This window comes from Perissodus microlepis, chromosome 15 (genome assembly GCF_051167445.1).
Source record: "Perissodus microlepis isolate ML-2025 ecotype Zambia chromosome 15, ASM5116744v1, whole genome shotgun sequence".
Lineage (NCBI taxonomy): Eukaryota > Metazoa > Chordata > Actinopteri > Cichliformes > Cichlidae > Perissodus > Perissodus microlepis.
The window spans coordinates 27,167,263-27,194,145 of NC_140475.1; the positions used below are offsets into that span (position 1 = coordinate 27,167,263).

The following is a 26,883-nucleotide window of genomic DNA, read 5'->3' on the forward strand; positions in this document are numbered from 1 at the left end:
CCGGAAGTGAGGGCCCTCTCTTAGAATCAGTGAGAAGCCCGATCTGAGTCACACTCATCCTATCTTAAGTTGTTGGCTACCTCAAGGTAGAGCGATTATAAACAACTTGAACCATGAAGAACATACTAATTATTCAAGAGAGCCAGATACATATTTGGAGTGATTACGTTATCTGCCCTCACACTGAAATAGTTTCTATAAAGTCAAACCCTTCTCTGAAGACCAGTTGTTCCCTTGTAGTTTGTCGCGCACTCTCTGAATGGCTCCGTTGTTGCTTCTCCGGGTCACGGGTTGCCATGGTGACGCTTGCTCCAGTTGCTCCAGTAGAGACGTAGGGTCAAATCCTCCTCTTTCGTGTGGCTCCTCCACCGTAAATCCTCTCCTCTGCATCTCTCGTACCGCCTCCGCCGGACTGTGGTACACCTGAGGGCCTGTGTCCCACCTGAGGGCCTGTGTCCCAGTGGATCCGGAGTTTTGTAAATGGAGATTGGAATCGTATGCCCTTTTGTTTAAGTGCGCTTTTCACTTCTCTATGTGCACGGCGCTGTTGTACTACCGTAGCAGTAAAGTCATGGTCGAAACCGATGGGTTTGTCTTTGACGAGGATCTTCTTCTGCCATGCGTTTCTGAGGACAGTTTCCTTTGTTTTGAACTGAAGAAAACAGACGACAATGGAACGGGGAGCAGCATCAGCACCTGGCTTAGGACCGAGGGATCGGTGAGCCTGTTGTATTTGTGGGTCAGTGCCATCAGCCATTAGCCTCTTTCTTCTAATCACATTTTCAACAAAGCTTATTACCGAGCTGCCCTCTTCTCCTTTGGGGACTCCGTAGATTCGCAGGTTATTTCTTCTCGATCTAGACTAAAGGTCTTCTAGCCTTTCGGTTAGTTTCCTCTGCTCCATTAGCGATTTTCTCAGCGCGTCGTAGGCCACCGCTGACCAGCTTTCAAGCCCCGCCACTCGTGTTTCGGCTTCCTCAAGTTTCTCGTCGTATTCTTGGACCGCTAGCTTATTAGCTGTTGGTTCGTATCTTCTTTGAATTTCTTCAGGTTGTCTTTCAACTCACGCCTGAAGACTTCTTTGAATGCATTGAAGTCAGCTTTCATCTCCGTCCGGAGGTCAAAGATTTGTTGGCTGATATTTTATATGACCTCTTGCAAAGAATCGAGATTGCCCCCCTCGCCATTTTCTTCATCTGCGTTAGCCATATCAGCGTGTGTGTCCTCTCGTTCTTCTGGAAAATACTGTTCAGTTGGTTCATGTATCTTCTTGTTCTTTGTTTTAAACATAGAAGTAGTCAGAAAACTTGAAATTAAGGGGGAATTCGCTCGACCCTGAGGAGCTCAGAAATTACGCAGCCATTCTGCTCGCTGCCAACCGGAAGTCCCCTATTTTTATTACTTTGAATTATCCAAATTAATCAGGGAGTGGACTGTGGACAATTTTCATGTTGGCAACCACAGCAAACACCAGAGCACTCAAAAACCAAAAACTCTGAATTTTCAGCATGCTGTCACAATGCTTTATCAAGGTTCTTGCCCTGTTTGTAACCCATGCGAGCACACCACAACTGTTATCGATTTCCCCCCCTATTTTTTAAAATTTGATTTCTTTTGGTAGGCACTAGAACTGATTTAATGGAAGTTGATGTTTTCCTCTTCTTTGTGGGAGAGTTTTAATTTTGTTCTTTCTCTGGCAGTCAGGAAAAATGTGCAGTGAGTTTTCCTTGACTGCTACATTAATGTTGAACAGAAATGTTGACACTTGTGACATGTGCAGCTGACTTAGGCGCATATGGAGCATTCAGGTTTGCGTAATGCAGCACGGAAATGTAGATTATGTGTCCTTACCTGATGTCTACATGTTTGTTTGTGAACAATTTTCAACTTAAAGAAAACAGCTCCATTGTTTTAGCCTTTTCCTCTATTTCACAGGACATTCTCTGCTGATGGCAGTGATGGAGAACGCAACGTGGCCACATCCCTCATACCTCCCACATTATCTCCTCCGTGGTGACCCTTTCGCCTCAAGACTCTCCAGGGAGGCGGACGTTGTTGCAGCCCTTTACGTCTGTATCATAGGTGAACCCTCTACCTAAAAATCAGTAGTTTTTGGTTTTATGAAACTGGTCAAAATTATTGTTCTACCTGAGACAAATAAAAAACTGTAGCATGAGGGTAGGGTTAGGGTTAGGGTGATGCATCATACTTCATTGAGATTTCAATTACTGATGGAAACCATTATTCAACAGGAATAAACTCGGGGCAGATATCTATTTATAATTAAAACTGAATTACATTTACTGGGGGTACAGCATTATCAGAAGGAGCACATGATTGGTGCATTAGGATGTCTCTAAGTTGTAAACACTGCTCTTACAGTTTGGCTTTTCACTTCAGGTTTCCTCATTTCAGTCACATTTATACACATACAGGGAGTACGAAAGCCTTTGAGTGTCTCTACTTAAACCTACGGATGCTCCTTTTTGAGTTTGTTAGATTGCATGAGTCATTATTGTAATGAAATGGTTGCCTCTGTGTCTATAAATTTGTGTTATGTGAGTGGACCATTGGCACAACTATCCACTCTTATATGTGCTTGATTGCTGTATAACAATGAGTCGTCCCAGCTAGTAAATCTGCACTGTGTATTTTCTCCAGGTACACATATGAGAAATGAGTAGCCCAGCAACTGGAAAGTATGCAGACTGTAAATTGTATCATTTGCGTGTAATGTTAAAGGCTGGTCTCCTGGTCTTTTTTTCCCAAAGAATGTTTTCTTAATGTGAAGATGAGTGACTGCAATTTCTTAAGCCCAACAGAATATCAGATTCCTGACTTTTTTCTGAGAAAATCAAAGGCCTTCTGGAGACGCCTCAAGCAGGCAGAAGTACAAAAAGTCATTGTTGAGATCACACTTGGTCACAGTAAAAGCTGTGAACTGACATACTGTTTGTCCCTTCGTTTTTTTAATTATGTAACTATGTTTTCGCAGAAGTACAAATTCAGGTTTGTAATGGAGGCCATTTGTGCTAAATAGGGTTCATTGTAAGCAGCAAACTAAAAGAATACATTTCAGACTTTGAGGTAAATGACGCAAGCAAATTAATTTTCTGAGAAAGCTGCTGCCCTTTGATTACCTTCAACATGTGATCCATTACCATGGAATCCTAACTTTTGAGTTATCTTCTGTAGTTTTGACTTTATTTAGCTGGACAATTTCATGAGTACATAATAATATGAACTGTATTCTCTTTCCTATTTCCATCCTTATGGACTGGTGTAGACAGTATGAAAAAAAATACGTAACATTTTTTTTTATCAAATCTCTGCTATAATTTTTGCTGCAGTATTCCCTAAATAAGAATTGGTATGTTTCAATTAGTTTTCTACAATACATAACATAAGTCAGACGTTCCCAGTTACAAGGAAAGTGTAAGGTAGGAAGACTTTAGGACTAACGTGTGGCCCTGATGCTTAGTACTTTGCATTTGTTAAATGACCCATGTGTAGCTATTATGTTATTACCTTTTTACTGCTTTTAAAAAAAAAAAAACTTGCTCAGCTTCTACCAGAGGCCTGAGAGTTTGAGAGTTCTGTGCAGTATCCTAGCTGTTCGAAGCACTGTTTTGGAGAACTTACCTTTGCAGGGGGTCTTGCTGCTTTGCAGGGGGTCTTGCTGGTCACACAAAATGACTTTAGTTGAAAATAACAAGAACACTACAACACTATTGTTTGTAGTGAAAACCATTTCACTAAAATTCACATTTTGAGTGAAATGAATGTTGTTGTAATGTCAAATTTTGCAATGGGAGCAAATTGGATATGATCTAATTAACAGGCCACCAAATTAAAATGTCAGCAGAAGACTAGTTTAGTTGCTGATACACATTTTACACAATCTTACATATCACACACACTGACTCATTTAATGACATGTCATTAAGTCACTGGTCTGACAAAAAAATGTAGTCAGCTTATTAGTGTGTGTTAAAATGGGTTGTCTATAAACCTGAATATCACTGGCAGACAGGGTCTGCTCTCTGTGAAATATATATATGGCAGGCATCCATGAAAGGGTCTCCAGCATGAAGGATTGGGCAGCACCAGGCCCCGACACGGCTACTGGTTGAAGACGCTAACTGCATCCCATGAGCGTCTGGCAGCACAAACGAACCAGGTGCTAGTCAGTGAGAGACACCCAGAATGGCTACCTGAAGTCCTCCCCAAGGACCCCCAGAAGGGACTGGGCTCACCAACTACCGGCCAATAACCTGGCTCAGTACCACATGGAAGCTCAGAGCAGCTAAGATGAACAGGCACATGGCTCAATACATGAGTGGGGCACAGAAAGAAATAGCCCATAGCACAAGTCACCATCAAGTGTGGGATCTACCAAGGAGATGCGCGGTCCCCACTGGTGTTTTGCATAATTATTGACAAGACTTACTACAGATACCGACTACGGAATGGAGCAGTTGTCAGCCACCTCCAATACATAGATAACATTAAGCTGTATGTCAAGAGTGAATGACACATCGATTCACTGATCCACAGCACCACTCTATACACACTACACTTGGAATGTCATTTGGATGTTTGGATTGGAGAAGTGTAGTGGGTTGGTAACAAAGAGAGGGAAGTTAGTCACAACTGAGGGGATTGAAGGGCGGCTACAAGTACCTGGGGATCCTGCAGGCAAATGGGAACAACGAAGAGGCTGCTAGAAAAGCTGCAACCACTAAGTACACCGAAATTTCTCATCCGTGGGATAATGAGGGTTTATTCTATTCAGTCCCGAGGAGTCCAGCTTGAACAGTAAGAACCAGATCCAGGCTATCAAACCTATGCCCTGCCCTGATCAATTACGCTGCTGGGATAATAAGCTGGCCAAAGGAGGTGATAGAAGCCACTGACATCAAGACCGGGAAGCTCCTGATACCACTTGGAGTGTTTCACCCCAAGTCAAGCACCCAGATGCTGCATGCTAAGCGGAAGGAAGGGGGCATGGACTAGTGAGTGTCAGAACCATGGTCCAGGATGAGACACAGGATGAGAAACGAACATTGATGAGTACATCAGGAAAATAGCTCCATCCGACCTCGTGCTCAGTGAATACCTCAGGCAGCAGAAACCTAAGAAAGAAGAGCGAGAGGAGGAACTATCATGAAAGGATAGGCCCCTGCACGGTATGTACCACTGGGAGATAGAGGAAGTGGCTGACATCCAGAAATCCTACCAGTGGCTGGACAGAATACTAACAGACTTCTATCGATGCACCATTGAGAGTATTCTGACTGGCTGCATCACCACCTGGTATGGCAGCTGTAATGCTCTGGACCGCAAAGCTCTAGAGAGGGTGGTGAGATCTGCCAGCCATGCAGGATCTCTATAGACGGTGCTGCATGAGGAAGATGCAGCGGATCCTCTCTGATCCCAGCCACAGACTTTTCACACTCCTGCTGTCCGGCAGGCGGTTCAGGAGTATTCAGACCCGCACTAGCAGACACAGAGACATTTTTACCCACAAGCCATCAGGCTTTTGAACTGCTGACATTCTATACACACGATTACACACTCACTACAATTACAGGACTACACACTGTCACTTAAACAAATGCCAATTAAATGCTCTTTGCACAAGTTATGCACAACCTGTAAATACTCTTGCACAAACTGTAAATACCAACTTGTCTTAAATTCTCTAAATATTTAGTACTTTTTTCTCTCTTTTTCTCTTTTATCATTGTTATTATTATTATTACTGCTATTTTCTGTTATTTTCTTCTTAATATAACTGCACACTTTCTATATGCTTATGTAAAGCTGAGGAGCACGAGCCAAAGAATTTCATTATGGGTAAATGTGGCTACACTGTTTATCTGTACATGACAATGAAACTTGAAACTTGAAACAATGATGCAACATGTGAAATAACACAAGAAAGTCTTTTCTGTGGCACCGTCGATGAAGCAAGCAGCTGTTATATGTGATATTGTGATCTGGTACCTGGAAGTTTTGAAACAGTCTTGCTTTGCATTATTATTTTTATTTTCTTGCTACATATTCCAAATATTAGTAATAACAACTCATATTTTATTTTTGCTTTGAGATTGACTCATCTCACTTCAACATGTAACATGTGGTAGGTTTTGTGAAAGGGATTATTTGTACATTAGAAAAGTCCTTTTCTTAATCTGTCATGTACTACTCATTAGTGTAGTGGATATAAAAAGTACTGCAGACTTGTTCTTGTTTCTACTTTTTCTTGTTGTACTGTACCATACATTTTTGTTCAGTGTCTAGTGGGATGGGCAGGCACTTTATATTAGACATATTAGAAGTACATGTCTGGGGGATGTTTTTGAACCATATTATGGGCGGTATGATTACACTTCAAGTGTTTGTTTGTTTTTACATTGGACTGATCATTAGATTTGAATTTGTAGCTCTCTCCTGATTGATGTAGATTGGGGGATTCAAAGTAACCACCCAGATTTGTTACGAGGTCACAAGGCTTGCTTCTAGAAGTCTTTGCCTAAATCTAGCCAAAGAGCAAGGGAAATTCGTAAGTGAATTTCGGCCTGACAACTACAGAACAAACCACAGTCTCCTCAGTAAAATTCCTGTCATCGTCTACATGCTGTGAGTGCATATTGTCACCCGGGGGAAAGTGTAAAAAAAAATGTTAAAGGAATAGAATATTGGCAACTGTTGTTGCTCTTTTAGCTTAATCCCTACTTTGGAAAATGCAGACATTAGAGATATTTGAGCCGCATAATATTTGAGCCGCATAATGAAGATGCACAATCTATTAAGTATTAATGGGCATATCAACAGCACTAATAGCTGTAATTAAATTCTTGTACTACACATAATTACTTCTTTCTTTAACGTTACATTTTTATTATATGAAAAAAAAATGTTTTAATTGCAGGTATTAAATGAAAGAACTGGAATAAAATGGAACAAATAGGAAGTGAAGAACAAAAGTATGCCCTAGAAGTTTTTGCCTAAACAGTCTAGCCAAGCAGTAAGTGAGAGTAACAGTAAGGTTGTAATTAGTCCCCAGAGGGTTAAACACAAAATTGTCAGACTAAAGTGTATGAGACTTAATTAGAAATTTAACATCTTCTAGTTTTGATGGAAAAATGCCTATTTAGCATGTGGCTTAAAGTCCAGCTCTAACTTGAGATGTTAAAGAGAAAACATGGGATTACAGAAGGCTAGAACACCCTTGACTGTGAATGCTTATCTCTGGTATAGGCTATAAGTGAAATAAACTTCTCACTGTCTGTTTTCTTTCTCATCCCCCACTGTGTATTTAGAGATGCACAATTAGTCCATCTGTGGTTTCTTATTAGCAATGTAATTACTTGAGTGTGAATTTAAATCTTTCAGCCACCCACATCTTCCCTGTCCTGTTCTAAGCTACAAGGGTTAATGAGGAAGAAACCTTGTATTTGTCATTAACAGAGACCAATCTTATAATTCGGATAACATGTTAACAATGCTTCAAAGACCAACTTATAGTCAAAGAAGTTTTAATACACAGAAAAGAGTTGCCCTTGCTTTGCAGCAGTGACAGCAGCTCAAACTGATGATTTCTTCAAACAATGACAGACTTACACACATGCTGCCCTATAACAAGGATGGGAAACTAATTTTCCAAAGAGGCCATATTAGAAACTAGGACTGGGGATGTTGTGGAGGGCTGTACGAGGAAGCTCGCAATTCACTTCACCTTATGCCGTGGCCCTTCACAACAGTCCCAGTTTCTCATGTGGCCCCTTGGGAAAATTAACTGCTTACCCTTGTTCTTGTGAGATTTTCATTGTTTACAAGCTGAAAATAGCAAAAGGGTAATGTGCACAGAAGCAGTTTGCACAGCCAGTGCCTGGAACTCCCCACAAAAGGAAAATGTGTTCTGATAACATCAGCTGGAAGTCACATGAGACCTTCAGGCTCACATATTTTCAATCACACCAGTGTCTGTAGATTTCACTGTACTCTTAATCTGCAAAAGACATGCACATGATAAAAACATCTTCACCAAATTGACAACACACGTGTAGGATTTTAAAGGACATGGAAAGATGGAAAACAACCAAGCACAGAATGCCCTAATACATAGTGGAAACAAATAATGACATCAGTGCCAGCACAGAACACAGTTGCTAACACAAACCACAACCCAAATCTGAAACACATGGCAAATATAGCCTGTTATCGGACAAAGTGAAGATAAAAACACAGTGTAATAAGTTAATGTCTGTTTGCTCTCCCTTTGGCTCATTTCCATGAAGTAGGAGATTTGATTTCCCCAAACCATTTACTAGAGGTAAATCTGCCTGCCTGAATCCAACAGTAAATTCAGAACTGTAAGACCAAAATATATGTGTGAAACCTTAAGTGAAAAGTAACCACTTGTAGTTTCTAAAAATGTTCCTGTTGAGCTTGTGGCTGAAACACAGCCAGACTCTGATGTTTCTGTAATTAATTTCAGGTTGCTGTGCTCTTTGATTTCAGGAATGTGCAGTTTTTTTCTGTATTTTGTTGTTTGTACACTTTTCAGCTTATGTGTTGCCAGCTTGATGGTTTCCCCCCATCTTTATCTATTTAGAGGCATTTTCTTAAGTTGGACTCTGTTGAACTGTCAGGGTTCAGGTACTGCTGTCAGCTTGTCATGACATGATTTCGTTAAGGAAAAAGTAAAAAAAAAAAACAGCTGCAAAGTGAAACCAAATGAGTAACGCATGTTTAGATACATTTTTGGAAATGTAAACATTTCTTGTTCTTTATATGTCAGGCCCATGCTGATAGTGTTCACTTTGAGTTCTGCAGTGTTTGTAATTATACGTTGATGACATTAACATACATTACCCGAGTTTGTGGCTGTCTGTGGCTGTTAATTTTTTTAAATTGCTAGCTAAGTTCTCTTGACAGCCTCTGTCATTAAATGATAACAACTCACACAAACATAACTCCTCGTGAATAGAAGGAGCATTAAGCACAAGGATGGTAACTAATAACAGAATTAAAGTTTATGTTGGCATTTATGTACTCCAAGTGACTTGAGGACCAAAGAGGTCTGGAGACTCTCTGACAGATTCTTCCAAGTATGTAACTTCAGCACCTTTAAAGGCTTTCTCGAACTGCATGTGCATGTGCACTGCCATTGCCAGTAGAAATACAATTAGCAAACTGGCTGCAACAAGAAGGAGGAAATTGTTATTGGAGCTGTGTGATTGTTGTGTGTTACTGTTTTTTATAATGACAGAGTAGCAAGAAATGTTGTTTACCCTCTGAGGTCTAAGTCATCATCAGTGATGACCCCAACCCTTAGCTCTGAACCCTAACTTCTTGTTAAGTAGATTTCTTTTTAATGTAAATAGGTTTTTCACATTACTGTGAAGACCCTGGAGAATAATGTAAAAACGGTAATCAGAATGGGAGGAGGAAGACCGGGTTGCGTGTAGAACACTTGATGACACTGGAGCTGTGTTGGAGCAGCTCTTTGCACTCACAGTCAGAGTGAACTTGTACTTTCTTGCAACCCTATTTCTGTTTATTCTTTTTCTATTAATTCTTTGCTCTGTGTCAATGCCTCAATAGCAGTTTGAAATAGCGCAGTGAAAATGTTGCTGTATTTCTTCAATAACATAATCAAGTCTGAATGTCACTGTTGCTCCATTAACTTGCTTAGACACCAACATCCACACTGATCTAGATCAGTCACTGTACAATTAAGTCACTCAGAAGTTCCTCTTACAGTGGAGGTAGTACTACAGTAGTACTACAAATTACCCAAAAACTGGTTTTAAAACCTTTGATATTCCATAGTTCAGTGCTAAAACACAAAATAAGGAGAAAATCCCTTGTTAGGTTTTGTATTGTTGATTGTCATTTATGCTTAGAAATATCTACTTATATATGCTTAGAGTTTTATAATTAGTTTTAGATTGGTAGAGGTTTGATCCTTAATAGTCTGCAAACTTTGTGTGCACACCTACATCCTGGGAGCATGGGAAGAGGTCATACCTTGTCTTATTGTTTTATGGTAGGATAAACGTATCTATATCTGTTTTAGGCTAAGTGCCTTTTGTTTAGATGAACTGCTGGACTTCCAGACCAGCAGGTTTAGGGAAGTCATTTATGTCATAAATTTTTTAAACACGAGAAGTAGATAATCTTTTTTACCTGGCACTGATGAGTTACTGTATATGCTTGTAAATTCAGTAAGACAGGTGGCCTAATTTGATTTTCATCTATCTTACAATGTGACTGAGATACCGGAGAATAGAGCGGCTTAATGTATGGTGACAGAAACAGATGGACAGAGCAAAAGGCAGCGTGGGGGATTCATGTTCTGTTTGTTGTGGTTTTCCATTGTTCCTTTTATTCTTGTAGGAATGCTCTTACAGCCCCTTCTTGGCACTCTGTCTTTGCTATTATATTTTTTCCTGGTGCTGTGCATCATATGAGTACATGGAAATGTGGACATGTACACTCTCCTCATTGTGCTATTAGTTAAATTATTTTTCCTTCAAGTGCCCTTATAAATAAACCCTCATAAATGAATCTGGTTTATTCAGCAGTGAACAGAATGTATGTGCAAAACAAACATGCTGAATAGAAAGCAGCTGACGGGGTGGCCGCTTTATCCCACACAATCTCTGCCATTTCAGTGGGGAGATGGAGTGTTACTAAACTCTGGTTTCTGCATGTCTTTGACACTTCTTCTGATTCGCTATTTTCATTAATTTTATAATTAATGAAAATAGTGAGTTAATGTCTGTTTGTGAATCTTTTTCATTTGATTAAAATGGTGGAGCTTTTAAGTGGAGGAGTAGATTTGCATTATGACATTGTATTCAGGCCTGGTTAATATTAAGAAAATGACAGTTTTCTTCTTCTTTTTTTTGGTTTTTACTTTTTTTTTAAATTAGATTTTCATAAATAAAACACACACACACACACACACACACACACACACACACACACACACACACAAGAACTGGCAAAAAGAAAAAAACAGAATGAGGTCATGGAGGAGGTTCACAAACATTTTTTCATAAAAGAAAAAAAGTTTCAACACCATTTTCCCCACCTTTTTTCTCCCATTTTTAACAATTTTAATAAACTAGGTGCTTATAGGTTAGTCTTTTTGGAACCAGACCTTAGTGATGAATTTTTTGCTGAATGCCAGCAGGATCTTTAAAAGGTATTTGTCCGTGGGACAAATTCATCTGGAAAGTATCCAATTATCCAAATTCACAAATTCATATCTCGAAAGTTAATTTGTTAATTTTCAACCAGTTCACCCCAATTATACTTAACAAATTAAGTGTTTAAGATTAAATTGAGAGGTTGTATTCATTTTACAAATCATTTAGATTATTTCATTGCTTTAAAGTACAGCCGTGGTGTCTGTTGTTGTGTGTTAGCTGGAGAAGGCAAAGATGCGTTGAGTTATCAGTTTTAACTTCTGAGTATCAATTTTTTTGACAACTGTAATTGATGTTTGTTTCCAAAGTTCCATTCCAAAGGAGATGCAAATTCAGAATTTGTGACTATGATCTTCCAGCATTTATCCACATTCTAGCCAGCTGAGTTGGAGTTGATTTAAATTTCTGTTTAACAACAGCTATATAGTAACTCCTATAGCTATATAAATAAGTTTGAATTATATAGCTTACATTACAGACATGGATTTTGATACAAAATGCTTGCTTTTGTTTTTGTAATACAGAGTAGGCTCAGGTTATCACGTAATGAAGATAATTATGTATTACGATAAAATAAGGGTCTATGTCATGGTTTATTCTTTCAAAACCAAGCCTGTTTGTGCTGAGGTCAGTGCAGAGTTATTGGCAGAATAAGTATGTCTTGTAGTTAACTTTAAATGATTGGTATAATTAACTGGGATCCAGCTTTCTACCAATTATTCTATAGCTAAAAAATCCTGATGATTTTATTAAAATGAAATGTGACACAGGATGCACATTATCCAGAGAGCAGTGGATTAGCTGTTTTGGATTTACAGCCATTTTTATACATAAACCCCCATTTTTTAGGGTCTGAAAAGTAAATGTTGACTGACAAACTGTTCCATAACCAGATGATACACGTTCCCTTTTCATTCCATGACAAATTAAGAAGATAAAAGCCCTGGAATTGAATCCAGGTGTTATGTACATTCCTATTTACAGTAGCTTTTCTAAGAAGGAACAAAAACCTCTGGGTCAAAATAATCTTCGTAAAACATATTTTCTCTTGTTAAAGTTTTCTTTGATATTCGTTTTTATGTGTTTCATATTTATTGTTACAATTTCCAGAATAGTTGAACAGCCTGCACAAACAAGATTTTGTGGTGATGAATAGAGTACATAGAGTTAATGACTGCCTCTAGGCTAATGACACCATGAGCCTTCTTTAATAGTTAAACAATATTCGAAAGACTTTTGGATTTGATTGTTCTGTCGGATTTCTATGACAACCCAGGCAATCATATTAGCGTTTATTGATAAGTTAAAGTGACTTTTTTGGCATTCAACTTTAGCAGTTTTGATGGGGTTGTGACACTGATTCCCAAATCATAAAACAGCATGTTCATATTTGTATTTGTGTTCTTACTTTAAAAAACAAAACAAAACAAAAAATAGTTAACAGTAATTTAAATACATCCACTGTAGATTGAGCCATTGTACCCCTTTGCAATTTACTACAAATTTGAAGGCACATTTAATGTTAATTTTTAAATAGGGAGAGAAGGAACTCACAACATTGTCCTGAAACTGGTGTTAATTTTGAAACTTTTTTATCATTCTCTTATAAAATTGTCATGGCTAATGTGTTAGCTTTACAGGACTTGCTTGTTAAATTTTTAGCTTTAAGGTTTCATTTTATTTTTTCTACATGTTCATGGGTCACTGTTTGGTTTGCTTGCCTGACGTCTTTAACTGTTATGTTTTAGCTTCACACACTTTATAAAGTTGGGATATGTTCGGTTTGTAGCATAGTGATATGTAGTGCAATTTTTGTGCAATGTTTGGTTATGCATTAGGCACTGGCCAGAAGCTTGTTCATTCATAGCCGATTATGATTACCGAATATAGCTACAGTTTTATAGATATACATGTGTTGGTAAAAGATGTGTGGAAGAAGAAAAATGTTTTCCTCTTATCACTCGCCACTTGACAAACTGAATTAGGGCAGAATTTGAGAAGATTTTGGAAAATACAAAGCATAAGAGATCAAAAACAAGTCAATTTCTTTATTTTCAAGGTTTGAAAGGAAGGAAGAAAACTGCCTTTTGGGAATCTGTTATCTGCTGCAACCATTGAAGTAATTCTTCTGGAGTTATTTACACAAATCATCAGAACTGACATTCTGACTATACGCTAATTATAAAAATCTCCCTCACACACACACACACACCTTCACACAAACAAACCCATAAATCTTCTTGCTATCAGATTCTATGTAACATACTGAACTGCATTCCCTCTCAGGAGAGATCTCGCTATGTCTCCATCAATACATAGGCATTCCAGAGAGTGAATAAAGCTGCATTTGGCTTATCTTATTTAACCTTATCTACATGTTCCTGTTTCATCTTGTGATATCATCCATATCATTGGGAAAATGTTGTACAAGACATAGAAAGGGAAGAAAGTACTGAGTGTCTCTGTCAAAGACAGAGAGTGTGAGAGAGTAATGTGTTCTGAGTTCCCAACTCATTTCCTGTAGCTGTATCATCCACTGGTCAATTTGACACACAGCAGATTGAAATGACCCTCAGACCACTGGGAAATACCCCAATGCCTTTGAGACGCTGTTTTATTTTTAAATAAACCTGCATGCAAATAACCTATGCATGCAAACTGCTTCTACAAACATTTGTGAAAGAATCGGTGGCTCTTAGGAGTACCGTAATAGGATGGCACCTAAAAATTTCTTTGCTGCTAAAAATTGAAAAGTCAGCTGTTAGTTCTATAACTCTAAGCTTCATGTGGCCTTCAGATTAACTCAAGGACAGTGTGCTTATGGCTGAGTTTACTGCTGTAGTATTTAACCATCGTCTGAGATCAGTTTTAATGCTGTTATTTCAGGGGGAATTGAATGTTACATTGTGACATAGTTTGTGAGGAATAAAAAAATGGGTTATTATGCCTTCTATTAATAGACAAACATATGTCTTTACGCTTGGCATCCAAACCCATGAATAAAATGGAACTGAAATTATGTAACATTATATAAAATATTTGATATTAACCATAAAGAGTGTGGGTGGTGCCGGATCCAATTTTTAAGCACATGTCAGTGTAGATGTGTTTAGTAGATGCATTTAAGTCAGTTTCATATTAAAGAAAATCCAAAATTTAAGCAAGAGGGAATAACATTTCTGAGGAGAGAACTTAGCCTGTCCTGCTGCTCTGAACATGTTGAAATAATGAACATGAACACTCTGTTTTAGGTCTAATTTTGGGCTTTAAAACTAGGAACAACAAACTCATGGTTTGAGTCTCAGTGTTCCTGTTGAAAATCATACTCACAAACTAACTTGTGGGGTAACTAACAAGCTAGATTAGTTAGCCGTTTGTGAAACACAGAGGCTCTGTCAAGATTTGGGCCTGCAGTTTAAATAGTGGTATTGAGCATCTGGTCAAAACTGATGGAAAGTACTAAAAATACTGTCTTGATTTTGATCTACCATGAAGAATGATGGGAAAGAATCTGAACTAATGGATAATTGGTATGATCGCAGTCTTTCTTTCTCTTTTTCAGGAATCATGTCTGCAACAGGGAATGGATATGTCATTTATATGACCATGAAACGGAAGAGCAAGTTAAAGCCTCCTGAGCTCATGACTGTTAACCTAGCCATCTTTGATTTTGGCATATCAGGTACTACATCTCTCAACGCAGCTATATTTGTCTACAGGAGATATAGACTGTGTGGTAGCTATTAGTATCACATATTATTTTTCAACTATGAGAACTACTGTTCATTACTTGATTATAAACTGTTTTGCATCAAGTCAACTCATGTGTCTTTACTCCTTAATTTGTACTTATTGTCATATACAATACATCTAATTTCATTGAGTAATAAATACAATTATTATATTGCTTTCAAGTAACAGTACTACAACAACCGTGATTGTGCTTGACACTGTTTAGGAATTTAAAATCTTCAGTATTAATTATGCAATATCATTTGCTACTTATAATTTGAGTCCAAAGCAAAAAGGTAACTTGTATTTAATACAAGCATTAAAAGCAGCATCTAAACTTGGTGAAACATATAAGTCACTGCTCTCTCATCTACACAGATCGTACAGTGGTTGATTGATTAGGAGCTGCTGTGTTCCTGTGTCTTTAAGGTGGCAGATATTTTACACTTTAAATTGCAATTGCTCTAGAAAGTTGCTTTAACCTGTGTTAATGCACTTAAAATGAAAAGAAAACTATATTTTTTAACAATATGCAGTATTCCAGTTACGTTTTGTCCTACATGTTTTTAGTGTCTACTGCAAGTTATATTGTAGTTACACTGAGCGAGCCAGATCAGTCTGGAGATAAGCAGTAGTGTGTCTTGTGACTTATTACATTTTGACATGTGCTTCCAAACCGACATGTTTCGTACTTAAAGAGTTTTGATAGCTTTGAAACGTGTCCTATCATTTCAGGCTTACCTCGTGCCTAAGTAAGTTGACTGTCAGGTCAGTGTTGCACTGCAGTTCATTCATGGCTACCATCATCATGCGAAAGGCTCTGCAAGAGACCTGAAGGCAGAAATGAGATTCAAGTCCTACTCCCCACTTGTTACATGCTGTAATTCTATTTGTTAAAAAAAGACTAAAAGAGAAGAGCTGAATAAATCAAAGCATAAACATGATAGAATAAGAATCTTATATCTAAAATGAATACAGACACCACATTCAGCTGCCAAAAGAGTAAGGAAAAACACCAATAGATATGATAAAATGCCTTTAGCTGACAACATCAGAGTATTTTTTCATATACAGATTAGTCCAGTAGAGTCTAACATGAGTTTTTCAATGTCCATTTCAGACATGATGAGACTGTAGTCAAAAGTGCTCCGCTGTTAACCCTTTTAAACGTGATGAAGAGGGTGGTGGATGTACTGAATGCAGTTCCTTGTTTTGCAGGAACCTTGTATGCTAAGGCTTTTCTTAGTGAGCAGCAGCGTTCCTAATCTCAGTTTTATGATGAACGTTTTTACACTCTTAAATGCCACATTGACTTGTTTGTTTGAACCCCGCATGTTCTAAATGAACATGTCCCACCTCTGTATAGTGTCAACTAAAAAAAGATTTTGACCCACTTTGATTCAGTGAGTTGTGAAACATGTGTCCTCCTACATGAAAGCTTTGATTTCCTCTCTCAAGCGCTGCCCCTGCTCAGCCAGCTCAGTGAAGAACAGGACATCCCTTTATGCTGCTTCAATTTCCTGACAAGAGGGCAGGAAAAAAACAACACTTCATGACTCCACATCCATTTCACTGTCTGCTAGGGCTATAGTTGGTGTATTCTGGTCCGAATCAGTGGATGAGTTTGTAAACATATAGCTTTTCCCTGTGGTTGGGTTTGTTTTCATGCTGCCAAATTGTATTTGTGGTGTTAATTTCTTTATTAGAGTTATTTTTACCCTACAGTTAAAGTTTAATTAATTAAAAAGAGAAGATATAAAAACTCCATCTCCCTGATGAAGTCAATGGAATCACATCATCTGCAAAAAGCAGAGATGAGTTCCTGAGACCACTTAAGCCTTCAGCCACTAGCCACCAAAATATCCTGTCCATAAACATTATGAAGACAACTGATAACAAAGGGTGGCGAGCCAAATTTTTTGTCAGCAGTGCGATTCCCCCCCACTTCTTTAAGTTGGCAAAATACATAATACTAAATACAAATAGACTGGTTGGGCAAAGTCCCACACATACTCAGATATCTTGGAGAGAAAAAGGACGCGGACCAACGTTCCACGAGTGGAATGAAAACCACAATATTCCTCCTAAATCCGAAATTTGACTAACAGACTCTGTTCTGGAATTTCTTCTCCAGTACTGTGATGAAGAACTTTCGAGTCACTGGGATTGAAATTCTTGATCCTTCCTTCCACAACCCGACTATAACCTCAGTTGAAGCCAGCAGCACCACAAAACCACTATAAAGTGTGAGCAGGACAGTGTTTACACCCCTGAGTTGCCTGATAAAGGGGTGATGGAAAGTCTTGTTCCATGGTTATAAAAATATAAAGCAATATTAAAGTATCAGATACGCACAATAGATTTCAGACTTAACTATTCGAGGGGAAAAATGACAGCATATTACTGTGAAAATGTTAGGAAATGTTGAGAACTGGTATAACTAAGTGATGAGAACTAACAAACAACAAGCAACCTTGAAAACCATTAGAAAGTCAATCATCTTCAGTGGAAAGGAAGGTGATCCTAGTGTGTTACAAAATGTAACTGGTCCTTCATGTCCATGTATTTCTCATGCTCCTCCTCTCTACAACATTCCTTGTAATTTGGGCTGGCCAGAGTAATGATATTAAATATTAGGTGTGGACGTGTATCTAATGTCCAACAACCCCTTAAGCAAGAAGTAAGATGGATTTTTTATCGTGTTTCTTACTGCTTCCCTAACCCAATCTGAATATAAATTGCCGAGCATCAGTCAGCTCCTTTCCCCACCTCACTCAGGCCACCTTCACTAAAGCTGTATTAGCTCACCCTTAGCATTTTCATTGATTCATTTATTCACAGACACAGGATAAATTAAATAATTTCCATCCCAATAGCTCTTTCCTCTCCTGGTGAGATTGGGCTGTCTGTCTGTTTCCTGGCTTTACATTTCATTTTAAGATTTTAGGCCTTTTTGTTGCACTGCATCCCATATGTTGTTGTCCAGACTGAAACTGTTTCAGATCAGGTTTAGTTTAAATCCCTTCAGAACATTTAGGAACTAGTGTTTTTTCTTTCCAGATGAGTGACTTGTTTTCCAATGAAAACTGATGTGAGATGCCAGACGAATATGTCTGACATTTAGAATTTTATTAGGGATCTTCTAAACATTGGGGACCGTCACATTATGTTGCAGATTAACACTTGTTCGGCTGGTAGGAGGTGATGGAAAGGTCATGTGTCTTGAGGAATACTTGTCAGAATTTGAAAACAATTGGGAGCGGAGTGGGGGGGCATCGTTAAACTCATCGCTTTCCCTGCCAGATGCCAGTCACTGCCAGCATTTTTAATGATATTCTCTAAAGTTTCGATACTGCGTATTTTGGAATATGAAGACAGTTATTCTCTGTCAGAAGACAGAGAATAACTTCTACTTTCAAAAACATTTTATTCTATATTCATTCTTTCATTTCTTTTCTTTCTTTTGAATCATTTTCATTTTTTCATTTTTAATGAAAAAAAGATTTTGGACCAAAACGTAATTAATTTGAACATAAAACTAAAACTAAAACATATTTACATGTTTGTTTGTTTGTTTGTTTGTTTGTTTTGTCCAGTTTCCATAGAGTAAATTCAGTCGTCTAGCAAACAACCCTAAACAAATAATAATAATAATAATAATAATAATAATAGCAGTACAGGGTGTGCCATTTATATGGATACACCGTAATAACATGGGAATGGTTGGTGATATTAAAGTCCTGTTTGTGGCACATTAGTATATGTGAGGGGGCACACTCCTCAAGATGGGTGGTGACCATGGTGGCCATTTAGAAGTCGGCCATCTTGGATACAACTTTTGTTTTTTCAATAGGAAGAGGGCCATGTGACACATCAAACTTATTGGTAATGTCACAAGAAAAACAATGGTGCGCTTGCTTTCAACGTAACTTTATTCTTTCATGAGTTATTTACAAGTTTCTCTTTGTTCACAGCTATTGACATGTCGAAGAGTTTAACACATGAGGAGCGGATCGAAATTGTGTTGATATCTGGTGAACGCAGTAATGGGGTCACTGCAGCAGATTTCAATGCAAGACACCCTATGAGACCACCCATCTCCCATGCTACAGTTCAGTGTTGAATTTGCCAAAATGTGGACGCAAGAAAACTGTCACTAATGAAGAAACATCAGTGGCTGTCCTAGCTTCATTCAGCAAGAGCCCACAGCGTAGCACTCGCCGCATGTCACTGGAGAGTGGCATTAGTCGAACATCCCTTCGGCGGATATTAGCTACTCACAAATGGCACCCTTACAAACTCCAGCTACTGCAGCATCTCAACGAGGATGACCCAGATCAGCGTACAGAATTTGCAGAATAGGCAAAACAAAAATTGGAACAGGACCCTCAGTTCACGAAGAAGATCTTGTTCAGTGATGAGGCAAACTTTTATGTGAATGGTGAAGTTAACAAACAAAACCACCACTATTGGTCTGACACTAACCCACATTGGATGGATCCCTCCAAGACTGTTGGAACAACAAAAGTGATGTTTGGTGTGGTATATGGGGTACAACGATAGTGGGTCCATTCTTCATCAATGGAAACCTCAAGGCCACTGGATATTTGAAATTGCTACATGATGATGTGTTTCCCTCTTTATGCACTGAAGCTGGCATGTTCCCTGAGTTTCTCCAGCAAGATGGTGCACCACCACATTATGGGTGCCAGGTCCGAGCATTCCTAGATGAACAGTTTCCTGGAAAGTGGATTGGTCGCCGTGGGCCAGTTGAATGGCCCCCAAGGTCTCCCGATCTGACCCCCTTAGACTTTTATCTTTGGGGTCATCTGAAGGCAATTGTCTATGGTGTGAAGATACGAGATGTGCAGCACCTGAAACTACGGATACTGGATGCCTGTGCTGGCATTTCTCCTGTGGTGTTGCTATCAGTGTGTGAAGAGTGGGAGAAGAGGGTTGCATTGACAATCCAACACAATGGGCAGCACATTGAACACATTTTATAAGTGGCCGACTTCTAAATGGCCACCATGGTCACCACCCATCTTGAGGAGTTTGCCCCCTCACATATACTAATGTGCCACAAATAGGACCTTAATATCACCAACCATTCCCATGTTATTATGGTGTATCCATATAAATGGCCCACCCTGTAGTTTTGTACAGTAAAAATGTAAAATGTTATGGGAAACCCCAGCCTTTAGAACACTAAAACAATTGCCTTCTTGCAAACTTTACTTATAGCTGTATGTTTATATATTGTTTTGCTTGTTTGGAGTTAGAGGGATCCATACTTTGAGATTTCAAGCTATTCTCTTTAATTCAAACACTTAAAAATTTGTCATTTTGAATGAAAACTTGAGATAAGTGCATTTTTGATTTTTATCTTCACACATGATTTCTTCAACAATTAGACGTAGACTTTATAAACTGCAACGAATAAATAAAAGAACAAAACAAAAAAGTTATATCTTTGAGTGGTGCATTGGGTAGCATTCCCCAAAATGCAAGGGGACACTAGAACCTTTAAGATGTTTCTTTCTATACCCTCTTTCTAGCACAAACCATCCATCTGCAGCTTGGGTCTTGCTTTTTGGGTGTTAGCAGGATTGGCGTAAGTGCTACAAAGGTTGGTTGGTAGACTGATTCGCCCAGCTACTCCAGCCTGCATGCCAAATTATCCTTGGACAACATACTGAACAGTGACATGCTCCGCGTGCGTTTGTGTGTGTGTGTGAATATTGCACAAGTGCATCAAAGGTGCTTAGAAAGAAGCTCTTGTATGAATGTGCGTTAAACTGGGTGAATGATTCTTGTAGTCAAAAGCTTATTGAGTGCTTATTTAGAGTAGAAGAGCACTATATAAGTACCAGCCCATTACCATCCAGTTGTGATTGTAGAATGCCTGTAAAGCAGCGGTCCCCATCCTTTTTTACGCCACGGACCGGTTTATGCCCGACAATATTTTCACGGACCGGCCTTTAAGGTGAAAAAAAGAAGATTTATTCATAACACACGTGAAAAGACCCAGGAAAACCGAGTTAACGATAAAAACGATAAAAACCCTGAAAACCATACATTTCACACCTGAGCCTCAACTCTTGCGGCCTGGTACCAAACGACTCATGGACCGGTACCGGTCCGAGGCCCGGGGGTTGGGGACCGCTGCTGTAAAGTACTGACATTGATGAAATGGCATACACCTTCAGTGTGCTTTTTATATGATGAGTTTGGATCATCATCTGCCTGCTGTGCATGGATTCTGTTTGCACATATTAGCGTGGGATGCTGACCTGTGTCTGCCCCACGCTGTGCAGACAGTCTGTAGTTAAACCAAAAAAGACCATGTGCACACTGAAAGTGAACAGAGCCAGCTTATCAACCCATGTGTTTCCCCTCTAGCTACTTGTGCAGTTGTCCTGCCTCACAGTAAGTGTTTTTCAAACCATCCCGCTGTCCTCTGCTGCCTTGTGATATGAATGATGACATCGCTCTATTGAGAAAAACTTAAGACTTTTATTCAAAATTGGGTCAGTTGAGTACTCGCTTAAAGGTCAGAATGTCTTGCTACACTTATGAACCATATCAGCCAAGAATTCTGAATCATGCTGCAGTGATTCGCAGTGTTTTGGAAGACTTAATTATACATCTTTATTAGGTGTACATTTAATTAAATTTGATTCTTCCTGAAAGTGTGTTTGCCAAAAGCCACAACACTGGGGACTAAAAGAATGAAGTCAAATTCACCTGTTATTTTACTGACCGGTTGAGGCTAGCTTCTCTTTGACTAAGAGGGCAATATGAAGCTTTATTCCATTATAGAAATGTAATTGATAGCTGTCTGCAAGGCCTCAACTCCACTAACTGGACCTCTCAACTGTGTTTGTGCTGTTGTTGCCTTTAGAAGATTTCAGTGGAGATACCTGACAAATAAGCTGCTTTGTAAATGGTAAATGGAGTAGTTCTTATATAGCGCTTCCCTACTTTATCTGAGCACTCAAGGCGCTTTACACATCTTGCCACATTCGCCAAAGCACTCTGTTCTAACATTCACGCGCCAATGGATGCATCGCTAGTATCTTGGATATTTGGCATGCAGACTATAGCAGACAGGGATCAAATAAAAACCACCGGCCTTCTAGTTAGTAGGGGACATCCTCTATCACCCAACTTAGCCCTAGTGAGGACTGATCTCACAACCCCTGGTTTAGAAAACCAGTGTTCTAACCACTGAGCTATGGAGGTTTTTCAGTTCAGTCTATAAGTTTAGTACTCAGCAGTGTGTCTATGTACTGCAGCTTTTATGAAGTAAGCTAGCTGGCATTAGCCAATAGCATCACAGTCTAGTTCAAATATCTATCTCCAAAAAGCTAACACAGTTTTCAAAGTACTAACTCTGAAAGTTCAGAAATCAATGGCTGATGCCACGGTGGTTAAAACATCAATTTAAAAATATGTATATTTTTTGTAGGTATTAATTTTTGAAAGGAATATCATACACCACATTAAACTATGGTCAATTTAAAGGCCACTATTTTACTGCTGCAACTACTACAAGGATAATTTACAGTATGTGCTTTGCAGATCAGGGTTGTGTCCCTCACCTCAGGCATCGATTATTATGATATCTTGCTAATTGAGATAATATTATGCATATATTATATAGTATATAGTTTCACTGCATCTTTGTAGATAGCTAAGATGTAAGTGTGTGTTTATGGTGATCAGTTTTTTTCTTTTTGCAGCGACTGAAGTTAATCTCAAGTTGTTGTTTAATCGTGTGTTTGTGTGTGAAAGTGTGTATAGTGGAGGGCATGCTCAAGAGTGGAGAAGAGACTTATGAAAACAGCCTTAACTAGCTTATTAGTTGAACTATAGGTCTAAAAAAAAAAGAACCAGGCAGATTTTATGACATTATAAAGTTTAGCTGTTAAGACCTGTCACCGTATGGTCACTACTTAAATTTGTTCATTGCTGTAGGTGCACGCTAACCCTACTTTCGAACATACTTAATTGCAGCTATATTGGCTGTCGGCAATCTACCAGCGAGTTGATAGGTGGTGTCCAAAACAGTACAGGTGGATGTTCAGTTCAGTTCATTTTTATTTCAAACATATACATTCACCAACATTCCATAATATCATTCCATTCAGTTTGAAAAGGAGTAGGCAGAAGTATCTACTTTATTTACCCCCTTATTTCTTTTTTGAGTTTTATTAGTGTGAATGCTTGTAAAAGCTGAATGCTTGTAAAAGCATTCACAGTATTGTTCTTCTAATCTTTATTCTATTTAGTGTGAATGCTTGTAAAAGCATTCACAGTATTGTTCTTCTAATCTTTATTATTAGTGTGAATGCTTGTAAAAGCATTCACAGTATTGTTCTTCTAATCTTTATTATTAGTGTGAATGCTTGTAAAAGCATTCACAGTATTGTTGTTGTAATCTTTATTATTATTATTAGTGTGAATGCTTGTAAAAGCATTCACAGTATTGTTCTTCTAATCTTTATTATTAGTGTGAATGCTTGTAAAAGCATTCACAGTATTGTTGTTGTAATCTTTATTATTAGTGTGAATGCTTGTAAAAGCATTCACAGTATTGTTGTTGTAATCTTTATTATTAGTGTGAATGCTTGTAAAAGCATTCACAGTATTGTTCTTCTAATCTTCTTCTAATCTAATTTTCAGTTTTTTCTACTGTTTTCAGAAAAAAACTCTTTTCAGCAGAAATTCTGCTAATTGAACTCTTTTCAGCAGAAATTCTGCTGATTGAACTTTTTTCAGTAAAAGTTTCAGTTTTTTCTGCTGTTTTCAGAAAAAAACTCTTTTCAGCAGAAAATCTGCTGATTAAACTCTGTTCAGCAGAAATTCTGCTCATTCACCTCTTTTCAGTAGAAATTCTGCTCATTCACCTCTTTTCAGCAGAAATTTTGCTGATTGAACTGTTTTGAGCAAAATTCTGCTGATTTTCAACACAAATTTCAGCTTTTTCACCCCTTTTCAGCAGAATTTTCAGTTTTTTCACCACTTTTCAGCACAAATCCCAGCTTTTTCAGCTGTTTTCAGCAAAAACCTCTTTTCAGCAGAATTCTACTCATTCAACTCTTTCCAGCAGAAATTCTGCTGATTGAACTCTTTTCAGCAAAATTTTCAGTTTTTTCTGCTGTTTTCAGAAAAAAACTCTTTTCAGCAGAAATTCTGCTGATTCAACTCTTTTCAGCAGAAATTCCAGAATTTTCACCTCTTTTCTGCCCAAATTCTGCTTATTCACCTCTTCTGAAAATTTTTTAGACTTTTCACCTCTTATCAGCACAATTCTCAGCAGCTTCTGCTCATTTCAGCAGAATTGTCAGTCTCTCCACCTCTTCTTTGTGACAAGGAGTTTGGCTCAGTGAGATGAGTAGCTGCCTTGAGACCAGAAGGGCCAGGTTTGAATCCTGCTCAGGGCAACGTTTTTTTCAACTTTTTCAGCTTTTTTCTGCACAAATCTCAGCTGTTTTCAGAAAAAACTCTTTTGAGCAGAAATTCTGCTGATTAAACTCTTTTCAGCAGAAATTGTGCTGATTGAACACTTTTCAGCAAAATTTTCAGTTTTTTCTGCTGTTTTCAGAAAAAAACTCTTTTCAGCCGAAATTCTGCTGATTGAACTCTTTTCAGCAGAATTCTGCTCATTCAACTCTTTTCTGCAAAGTTTTCAGCCTTTTCACCTCTTATCAGCACAATTCTCAGCCGCTTCTGCTCATTTCAGCACAATTGTCAGTCTCTCCACCTATTCTTCGTGAGAAAGAGTTTGGTGCAGTGAGATGAATAACCGCCTACAGACCAGAAGGGCCAGGTTCGAATCCTGCTCAGGGCAGCATTTTTTTTTTTAACATAGTATCTCTGCCAAGTCATAGAATTACTGCAATTTCATAGTTTTTTTAGGAAATCTGTTATGTTATAATATTACTACTAAGTCATAGTATTTCTGCCAAATCATAGTCACTAGGGGGCTGACTGTTTACTAAGTGCATCAGTGTAAATAGGTCATCTCTTGTGTTGGAGTGCCCTCTTGTGGCGCCTTTTGGGTAGTGCCTTAGTAAACGTGAACCAAGCAAAAACCTCTTTTCAGCAGAATTCTGCTGATTGAACTCTTTTCAGCAGAAATTTCAGCTCTTTTCAGCCCAAATTCTGCTCATTCACCTCTTTTCACCTCTGACTGTTTACTAAGTGCATCAGTGTAAATAGGTCATCTCTTGTGTTGGAGTGCCCTCTTGTGGCGCCTTTTGGGTAGTGCCTTAGTAAACGTGAACCCTGTAAGAAGTGGTATCAGACTGATTTGTAGTGTAGGAATTTGTTGCCAGTTTTCTTAATCTTTAATCTGTATGCATGTTGTAATGCATACCCTGTTCTTAATCATAGAAACCACACCATATCACCTCTCCACATCCTCCTACTGTATGCCATACCTCCCTCTACCATCCATCTGACCGCCAATAAACTCCACCTGTGGTAATCTAATCCCTGGATGTCAGCCTCTCCTTCCGACCGAGGATAGTTACTATTGCAGCACCACCCAGCATTAAACTGACGTACACCATTCTGTACAATAGTATTTGTGCTAAAAAGTAGTATTTCTGCCAAATCATAGTATTACTGCTATTTCATACTATTTAAGCGAAATTACAGTGTTTCTGCAAAAACATTGCATTTCTGCTAAATCATAGTATTTCTGTAATCTTATAGTACTTGTACTCAATTATAGTATTTGTGACAAAGTTTAGTATTTGTACCAAAACATAGTATTACTGGTAACAGAAATTCTGCTGATTGAACTCTTTTCAGCAGATTTTTCAGAATTTTCACCTCTTTTCAGCCCAAATTCTGCTCATTCACCTCTTCTGCAAAATTTTCAGCCTTTTCACCTCTTATCAGCACAATTCTCAGCAGCTTCTGCTCATTTTAGCCGAATTGTCAATCTCTCCACCTCTTCTTTGTGAGAATCAGTTTGGCTCAGTGAGCTAAATAGCCGCCCTTAGACCAGGAGGGCCAGGTTGGAATCCTGCTCAGGGCAGCATTTTTTTTTTCTATTTTTTCAGCTTTTTTCAACAGACATCTTCAGCGTTAAGGCATCCACACTGCATTTTCGCAGGAAATGCAAATTTTTCTAGTTATTCTTCAAGTTGCTCCGTTTTTCGTCCTTTAACTACTTCCACAATTTTTGTGCTATTTTCACCGTTCAAATTTTAAACTATTCTGCTATTTCTGCTAATTCCTGCTATGACTTTTGGTATTTTCTGCTATTATACTTTTTAAAATATTAAGCTTTTTTCCTTTAATTTGTCCCATTGAAATGAATGGGAAACTTCCAAAATTCTGCTAAAACTTGCTCGTTTTTGAAACTTAACTACTTCCTCATACTTTCACCTAGAAACTCCATTTAAACTTTAAAATGTTCACAAATTATTGGGCTATTCATATATGATTCAGCTTTTTCATATCTGTTACCGTTTTCATCTTATCCCTCTTTAAGTTTTGAGTTTCATCTTTGTGATTTTTCACAAAATACATGCGTTGTTATGGTTGCTATGCACTTGGCTTCCAGTGTGCCACTCTAGGTTTCGCAGTCTTCTCTTCATGTCCGAACAACTGTTTGCTACTTGCTCAATTTTCACTCAACTTCCACAAATTATACATCAAAACGTAGGTATTTTTGCTGGCTTTCAGAAAATGTCACTATCATTGTTGTGGGATTTATAGAATTTTGGCAAATCTCCTCAGACCAACACAAAGTCGCAAAACTCTCCATAGAAAGTCAATGGAGAGTTTGTTCAAAATCACCGCTGGATTTCTGTAATGAGAGGCATTTTCGAATCGTCATATCTCCGTAACGAAGCGAAGTTAAGACATGAGGCTTGTCCCCGTATATCTTCAGACACTCCTG

The 26,883-nt window shown here is 38.4% G+C and overlaps 1 protein-coding gene across 1 annotated transcript in view; it reads left to right on the forward strand.

Moving 5' to 3' along the window:
* Window positions 1-26,883, forward strand: part of opn5 (opsin 5) — a 66,642-nt gene that overhangs the window by 19,715 nt on the left and 20,044 nt on the right. The window contains exons 2-3 of the mRNA XM_084953963.1: window positions 1,936-2,082; window positions 14,791-14,910. Coding sequence (XP_084810089.1) covers window positions 1,950-2,082; window positions 14,791-14,910 — 253 coding nt within the window. The 5' untranslated portion in view covers window positions 1,936-1,949. The remainder of the gene's footprint in view (window positions 1-1,935; window positions 2,083-14,790; window positions 14,911-26,883) is intronic.